Consider the following 9,098-nt stretch of genomic DNA (forward strand, 5'->3'; position numbering starts at 1 on the left):
TCACACATTCTGAAGTAGGTCTTAGCACAGGGGACCAAAATACCGTCCTGAAATCATGAGAAAACTTCAATTGTCCACAAGTACACGATCTCCTAAAGGTGCCCTCTACCATGCCCCATGCTTTCTGGGGACCTACCTGTCTGCACGCTTAGGGTTAAGGATGACAAGGCAATTTTCCTGTTTGCCTAAAAAATATGGTATTAATGCAATAATACTACCTTAGACAATTATACAGTCCAGACCAAAGGCAAATGAAAATGTGTTTTGCTAATCCCCAGTGAGTGGAAGATTATCTGTTACAACTTCCTCCAAGCCATCCTCTTAAGGAATAAAAAGGTCACAGACTAAAGCTGGTAAGCAATGCTCACAGGCTGTAACTTCCTATATTTATTGTCCTGAGGCAATTACCATCAGGATCACTGGCCTGGTGTCAGCAAAAAAAAAAAGGAGCATCATAAACAAACCAGGGCCCAGGTAGTGGGGGCAGAGGGTTTCCAGGAGGTGGCATAGACAGCTTTGGAGGCAGACCCACCTGGGTCCAAGCCTCAGCTCAACCACTGCCCATCTGTATGACCTAAACGGGTTGTTGCATAATCTCTCTCTGTCTCACTTTCCTCATTGTAAAATGGAGATAATAATAACCTGCCTTGTCAGACTGGAATGAAGATAATGGACTAAAATGCTTAGCCCTCTCTCTATATAAAATTCTTTTTTGGAAGACAAATTCCACTGGAATACTTAAAGTAAACAAATGGGACTACATCAAATTAAAAAGCTTCTGCAGGGAGGGAGATGCAAGAGGGAAGAGATATGGGAACATATGTATATGTATAACTGATTCACTTTGTTATAAAGCAAAAACTAACACACCATTGTAAAGCAATTATACCCCAATAAAGATGTTAAAAAAATAAATAAATAAAAAGCTTCTGCACAGCAAAGGAAACCATCGACAAAATGAAAAGGCAATATGTGGAAAAGAGAGAAATATCTGCAAATCATATATCTGATAAGGGGTCAATATCCAAAATACGTAACAAACTCACACAACTCAATAGAAAGAAAAGAGAAAAAAGCCCAATTTTAAAAATGGGCAGAGAAAGTGCATAGACATTTTTCCAAAGAAGACATACAAATAGCCAACACGTATATGACTAATCAACATCACTAACCATCAGGGAAATGCAAGTTAAAACCATAGTGAGAAATCACCTCACACCTGTTAGAATGGTTATTATCAAAAACAAAAAAAGAGAGAGATAAGTGCTGGTAAGGATGTGAAGAAAAGAGAGCCCTCATACACTGTCGGTGGGAATATAAATTGGTATAGGCACTATGGAGAACAGCAAGAAGGTTCCTCAAAAAATCAAAAATGGAACTACAATAAGGATCCAACCGTCCCACTTCTGGGTATATATCCAAAGGAAATGAAAACAGGATATCGAAGAGGTATCTGTATTCCCATATCCACTGCAGCATTATTCACAACTGCCAAGATATGGAAACAACTTAAGTGATGTCAACGTATGAAGGGATAAAGAAGATGTGGTAGATATATACAATAGAATATTATTCAGCCATGAGAAGGAAGGAAATCCTGCCATTTGCAACAACATGGATGAACCGTGAGGGCACCATGCTAAGGGAAACAAGTCAGACAGAGAAAGACAAATACTGCATGGAATCATTTATCCGTGGAATCTCAAAAGAAAGTCAAACTCATTGAAACAGAGAGTAGCAAAAATGGTTGCCAGGGGCTGAAGGGTTGGGGGAAATAGGAAGAAGTAAGTAAAAGGGTACAACATTTCAGGTTATAAAATGACTAGGTCTCAGGATCTAATGTAAAATATGGTGACTTAGTTGATAGCACGGTATTGTATAATTGAAATTTGCTACGAAAGTAGAATTTAAATGTTTTCACCAAATAAATAAATAGCGATGATGGATATGTTAATTAACAGGATGGGAATCCTTTCACAATGTATATGTATATCAAATGACCATGACATATGCTTAAATGTCTTACAATTTTGTTTGTCAATTACACCTCTGTAAAGCTGAAAAATACACAATTCACTTTTTATTTTGTATTTTCTCTCTCTGTGTCTGAGACATCACCCTGAAATATGAAAGTTTCTGGGGCAGAATTTGAACTTGTAAATAGCTGAATCTTAACTTTCTCTAAGGCATTTGCATGCTATGCTTCTGCTGAACACTGCTCAACAATGTGACATTTTTACCCCCTGTGATGAAAAACAGAAGTTAATGGCCCAATAAGCAAATGAAGACAATTTCAGAAAATGGGCTTGGATAACATGAGAAAAGCAGGGGAGGTGCCTTCCTGAGGATCTTAGTAGAGAATCACAAGCATCTATCAGTTACAGAATATGTTAGCTTGTCCAGCCAGGGCTGGAGAATTTTTCTTCTTTAAAATTACAGGTGATATTTTACCTGTGTCAGAGGAAGGGAGACCACCTCACATACAAGGGAAAGTCATTAACTAAGAACATGCACAAGTTTTGAAAATTAGTCACCGGTTACCACGGTAACACAAATATCACCTAACAACTCACTGGGCTGTAAGTAACCAAGATGATGCTAAATACATTACTTAAAAAGGGGGGGGGGCGGAAATGGGCTCTATTTTTAAGAATACTTGCAAAGAACTAGATGGACCTAACCGCAGACTGAAGGCGGCCCAGGTTTGCCCCTGTGGACCCAGAATTCAAGATCCATCTCCTGCCCTTTGTGTGTCACGTTCTGTGTCACATGCATACACTGTGCTCAGTGACAGCTGTAGGAAGAAGAGTGATGACATTTTACTTACAAACAAAGAGCTGCAATTGGGAAAATGAGCCTCCTCATTCCCTAAACTTTTAGTAAAGGAAGAATCCTCACTACTGGCCAATGAAGAGAGACAGATTGATGACAGATTTAGGTGGCACTCCCTTTAAATTCAACATTCAGGATTTCCTCAGGCCAAACAAGATCTCTCAGAAAATAACTAGGATGCCCAATAAAATAATAAGTTTCCCATTGTTCTGAGTAGTTTGAATTTTCTGATATTAATGTTAATATCAGAAAATTAGATATTAATGTTAGATATTAATGTTAATTAGAGTAAAAGTATAAATAGTATATGAATTTTTAAATTATTCTACGAATTGGCCGCACACAAACACCCTCCTAAATGAAACTTAGCACTTGACCTCTGTTCATAGTGCACAGTGCCTGGGACACTCGGGTCCCATCTCTTCAGAAAAGTGGCCCCAGAGCAGTGCTCCTCCAAGTGGTCCCTGGGTACCTGCATCAGAATTCCACAGAGGGCTCTTAAACTGCAAAATCCTAGGCCATATCCAAGGCTTGCTCATTCTGAGTCTCTGGGGTTGCGATCTGAAAAACCTACATTTTTAAATGATTCTCCCTGTGATGCTTATGTTCTCTAGTCTGAGAATTCCATCCTTAGTAAAATCACCAATACATTGAGGTCTCCTGAGAATGATGACAGAAGACAGGACAGCCACCAGGGGACACAAGCCGATACAGTTAATCAAAGGCAGAGTTAACTGTGACTCAACGGCTTTTGGGGCACAGCCTAGGGTAAAAAACTAGCACAATATACTAGTATTATATACAGGTGTGTGTGTGACATAAGTTTCTCAGAAACAACACAGGTGATGTACTGTGACCTATTCTACTCTATTATATTCCAATTTTTAATGCTATGAACACCCACTAAATTGATTTCACTACCCATTAAATGGTGATGTTTGAAAAACACTATTATAACTTCTGTTGTCCTATAATTTTATCACTTAATAATTTTTAAACTTTTTCATATTATATCCTAAATAGTAGACAGCCATCCAATCTCCAATAATACCCCCAAAGTCACAATATTTTAGTTACCTTTAAAAGGTGAACCAAGGTAAATGAGACAGTCTTTTGTTTAAGGGTATCAACAACAATACATTCAACTGCTAACATTTAACTTTTATTTATTTATATCCTCTTTATCTCACCGAGAATAGCATGCAGATTATATAAATATAAAAGGAATGAAAAATCTGAAGAAAACGAAGCAAGGGGGAAGTAAAGACAGAAAACTGTTTGCGGAATGAATCAAAGCAACAAGTAAAAGGAATAAATACAACACAGGCCAGGAAATCTAGTCCACTTGTTAACTCTCAGCTTTCTGGCAATCAGTGTGCAGAAGAAAACATGATCAGTTATGAAAATTCCAGGGACCATCTGGGAAGAATAAAGCACTTTTTTCTGTGGTTTATTACCCCTGAGATACTGGCCAAGCCATCTGAGTTCTATGATTCAGTTTCTTATCTGTTAACCAAAGCCACTGTGGTTTCCATCACAGGTTAGTCTTGAGGACAAGATCAACAAACAGAGGTAATGTGCTTGGCCCAGTTCCTGGCACATAGTAGGTGCTGAATAAATGTTAGTTTTCCTTTCTCTTATCAGGGATCTAAGACATTAATTGTACTTGCTGCCAGAGCCACTGTAGTCTTCACAATTCCCTCCTTCTCCTCCAAGCTTCCTAAAGAGATAAAATCACCCAAGAAGAAAGCAGGGTTCCCAAGAACCACAGAACACTCAGTGCCTACACAATGCCACCTTCGAAATGGTTTCTTGTCATTCTTTCAATAACTTTAAGCAGGGCTTAGAGGTTATTCTGAAAAAAAAATTCTGAGAAAGAAAAGCTAGACTAAGTCATTAAGTATCAAATAAATGCTTTAACCAAGCAATAAGAAAGAGAGATAATTAGTAAATTCACAGTTAGAAGGCAAACGCTGTTGCTAAAACAGGACGCAGAAACATATTTGGTCTTCACTCTTGAATGGGCTAAATATCCCCTTGTTGATACTAAAGTAGCAGTTGTTTGCTTTGCAGACTCTATTTTTGTGGATGGTAGAGATGCAAAATTTAGACCAGCATGTTTAGTCCTGAGTAGAGGAAACATCATTTATGTTTTAATTTCCTTTAAATATAAGTGTCCCAGATTAACTAACGCGGCTGACCTACCTTTTCTGTGATATAGAAGTTTGAACTATCTGCATGCTGCAGTGCAAAGTATTCATGGTTGGCAAGGGACCACCTGAAAATTACAAGCATAAACGGATCAGAAAAAAACAAAAAAGGGTCATTTTCTTGTTTATAGTTTGACAGAGTTAGATGAAATAAACACTCTATGCTTGGAATTGAGCCAGTACCCAAGTTACCCACAGTGCAGTTCCTAAAACAAAATGGCATTAGCCCCCCTTTCATGACCCTGAGACCAACCATTTCAGATGTGGGTCATCTAGGTGTTATTACAAGCCTATTGCTCACCTTTAGGCATTTTATCTTTTTTTTTTTTTGTGGTACGCGGGCCTCTCACTGCTGTGGCCTCTCCCGTCACGGAGCACAGGCTCTGGACGCCCAGGCCCAGCGGCCATGGCTCATGGGCCCAGCCGCTCCGCGGCACGTGGGATCCTCCCAGACTGGGGCACGAACCCGTGTCCCCTGCATAGGCAGGTGGACTCTCAACCACTGCGCCACCAGGGAAGCCCTAGGCATTTTATCTTCATGGCTTTCAGGGAAGGGTATTTAAATGTAAAGTTCCATTCCTCCCTATTATGAAGGAGTGAGTGGAGCAGAGAGAGGGAAATAAGTGCAATTTAAATTTTTGATAATGGTTACATTTCAATTGTCTCTGTAGTCTACAGTCCCCAATCGGTATGCTTGCTGTAGCTTGGAACATTCCAATTAAGGATCCCAGGTCTTAAATAAATTCCAGGTAATACTCTATTCACACTTCTGCTTTAAAAATAAAAAACCTCATGCAACTTCCATATCAATGTGCTTTTCCTTTGGATTGTTAGAGCAACCCCAGAGAAGTAGGAAAGTTCACTATCATTGTGGAGTTCCACATGGCAGCACAACCACCCACTGACCTGTCTTTTAAATTATTTTATCTTCTGTGGGGACCTGAGTGGCCCTCTCATTTTATACCAGATGAAGTGTGTACTTAACCTCAGGAACTTACACTGTTCCCCAGTGAGCAGGATGAATGAACTACAACTTTTCAAAATAAATAATATCAATTCCAGTGTCCACATATCAGCCATTCTACACTTTCTATTCCTTGAGAAACAGTGATAATTTTTTTGGCCGAAAAGGCATGGAAATCTTACATAGCAATTCTTGGTGTCTTTTGGCAGGTCAAATAGTGACTTAGTGTATAATATTTAATGATTGCTCAAGAATATTTTATTTGCCTTTCAGTTTGTGGACTGGAGCTCCCCGCATAAATCCTGAGTAACACTTACCCATCACAGACTTCCTTTATTATTGCAGACAGTGGTTTCTTCTGAAAAATAGAAAAAAAGGAAATACTTTGTGTCAGTTTCATTTCATCATTTTACATAAAAAAAAAGAAGAAGAAGAGGCCTAATAAAGAGATATCTAAGTAAGAAGAATTTACATATGCTATTCCTGGTTGTGTCAGTGAGTGTGTTGTTTTTCTCAAGGTAATAATCGACCAGCCATCACCACCAACTGTATTAATGATTTATCACCCTTGTGGTCATTTTTTCTATACTTTAACATTGCTAATTGAAAAAAACATATATCATATTTAACTTAGCCACATTAAAATCAGGATGAAACATAGCTTTGGTCAAAGATCTCACAGGCAATGACAATCCACAAGGTCAAATGATAACCAGAATTCCTCAAGAGTAGTACATGAATCGGGCAACCAGCAGTTCCATTTTATGCAAACAAGCTTGGATGTGGGATATTTTTACGAGAACATGAGGCAAATGGAATATGAAGCATGGTGACATTGTTCCTACAAAGTGCAGAGAATTCTTCCCCCAACTGTGGCCCATGCAAATGCCAATCACGCAGCGGCTTGAGCAGGACACACTCAAGTAATGGGACCATGACACCATGTGCCATGGTGTCAACTGGCGGCTGACTACAGCTGTGCTTTTGGCCTAACAGCCACAGCTGTGCTCCGCCTGCCTCCAGATTGAAAGAATGTAGTGAAGAGACACACACAGCTCGCCCAGAGATGTCGAAACTCTTTCTGCTTTGGATGCAAACAGACCCTGGCTATCTCCTGGGATGGGCAGTAGTGTGTCAACCAAAGGAACACATTACAGACAAGAAACAAATGGGGAAGAGAAATCAAAGAAATACAACACATAGCCCTGGGTTTTCGGATACAACCACAGAAAAGCATCTAAACATGTTTTCCTCCTGTCCCTCTGAGGGGCACTGACCTATGGGGGAAGGAATTCTGAATCAAGCAGATTCAGTTCAAATCCTAGCTGTGTCAACCTCTCTGCAGTGAGACCTACAATTTCCTTAATTTGCTGAACCTCAACTAACTTACCTGTAAAATGGGCAGAGGACCTATCCACTCCTCAGGGCAGTTATAAGAATTTTAAATTAAATTAAATTAAATTAAATGAGAATTAAAACAAAGGGCAAAATATTCAAAAAAAGGGTTAGGGCTCCACTTCCTTACCCTCTCACATCACTAGAAGACCTTGATTTCCTCTTTGCATCCTTGCCCTTGGACCCGATGCTGCTAGGTCTGCCCTCTTCGTTAGTTCTGAGCACTCTTCATAGCCCTTTCGAAGGGCCTCTAGGCCCTGATAAAAGCTCCAACACAGTCCTCAGTGTTCCTTCAATGCTCTCCCTCCCTCTGGAGCTCTAGGGTCTATGACTAAACCCACCACTATGTTTTCAAAAGAATGTCTGCCTACCCCTACAACTCTAAATGCAGTGGGCAGAAAAGGGACCTAGAATCGTCGAGGGGTGGAAAGATGGTAAGTATTCCTGACATTCTGAGTTGGTCTCCTTTAGAAAAAGATTGGAAATGGAGATTGGGCTCTGCAGTGAGGTTACAGGTTACACAACTCCTAGACCTTTGCAAGAACTTGTCCATTGTTTATGGCTCTGGCTGTGAGTCAAGGGGCAAATGTGCTCTCACAACCAAAGGACAAAGGAGCTTTAGAAACAAAACTTTTCCCATAAGATGAGGATTTTGCACTTCCAGTTGCCAGTGGCCTCTCCAGGCTATCGGTATTTCATGAGGACCTAGTGGTCTCCTACCCTCCTAATCTTACTTCTTGTACCCTCAGAACTGAAATATAAATAACAGGGCTGGATTTCAGACTTAAATTACATTGAAAGGACAGGTCAGGCCAGGAAAGTATTGCTATTGATGTAGGAGAAAGCATTTAAATTACAGCTTTCAGAATTAGAATCCTTAGTCTAGGTAACTTAGAGGAATTTCTTGGATTTTAATTCAGGACTGATTCATAGATTCAGAATCAAATTTGAAAAGACAGAAGTCTATGGGCTTCTAGAACTGTCATATCTAGAACATTCTGAAGTTGGATATATGAAAGGAGTAAAGACTCTGGAAGAACAAAACTTAGAGATTTAATAGAGAAAGATTAAAGAAAAACTTTAAACCACAGAGGAAAAGGAACCATAGTTAACTGAACATAATGCCCTCATAATGCAGCCTCACCAACTAAAATGAATGTTATGTAAGGACAGGGCTGGTCTCACGGCCCACTTCCTACACCTGTCCCCTCCATTCTTTATCTGTTCCAATGAAACGCTGGCTCCACCGCCCAAACCTAATTCCAATGAGTTTTCACAATTCTCATCTCCCTTAATCCATCCACATTATTTGACAATATCATTACTACCTTCTTTTTGAAACACTCTTTCCAGAGATGCTATATTTCCTTCAGTCTCCTGCAGTTATAATCAATAATCCTTCAATAAAAGTCAAGAGATCTTTCATCATTTCTCTTTCATCTCTAGCTTCCTAACTCCAAATTTCTGTTCCTGTCTCTTCTGTTTTTACTTAATTGGTCAGTTCCTCATTCATTTCAACTGCCCCAAGTCTATAGCCTGATCCCAAACACCTTTGCAAATCTCTGACAGTTTGTTAGAAATAGCATGTTAACTCTCCTTCAAGCATTTTATTAAATATACGAACAAAAAATCATCACCCTCACCATTCCCTACCCACCAATCTACCCCGATAATAGCACGCCCCTGCCCCCAAACTC

The 9,098-nt window shown here is 39.6% G+C and overlaps 1 protein-coding gene across 3 annotated transcripts in view; it reads right to left on the reverse strand.

The window, feature by feature from the left end:
• Positions 1–9,098, reverse strand: part of LOC114902000 (engulfment and cell motility protein 1) — a 313,303-nt gene that overhangs the window by 183,471 nt on the left and 120,734 nt on the right. For all 3 annotated transcript variants that reach the window (XM_029234323.1, XM_029234321.1, XM_029234322.1), the window contains exons 3-4: positions 6,324–6,364; positions 5,038–5,110 (exon numbers count right to left, since the gene is read on the reverse strand). In XM_029234323.1, coding sequence (XP_029090156.1) covers positions 5,038–5,110; positions 6,324–6,364 — 114 coding nt within the window. The remainder of the gene's footprint in view (positions 1–5,037; positions 5,111–6,323; positions 6,365–9,098) is intronic.

This window comes from Monodon monoceros, unplaced genomic scaffold (assembly GCF_005190385.1).
Source record: "Monodon monoceros isolate NGI ecotype Baffin Bay Population unplaced genomic scaffold, NGI_Narwhal_1 Super_Scaffold_2, whole genome shotgun sequence".
In the NCBI taxonomy this organism is placed as follows: domain Eukaryota; kingdom Metazoa; phylum Chordata; class Mammalia; order Artiodactyla; family Monodontidae; genus Monodon; species Monodon monoceros.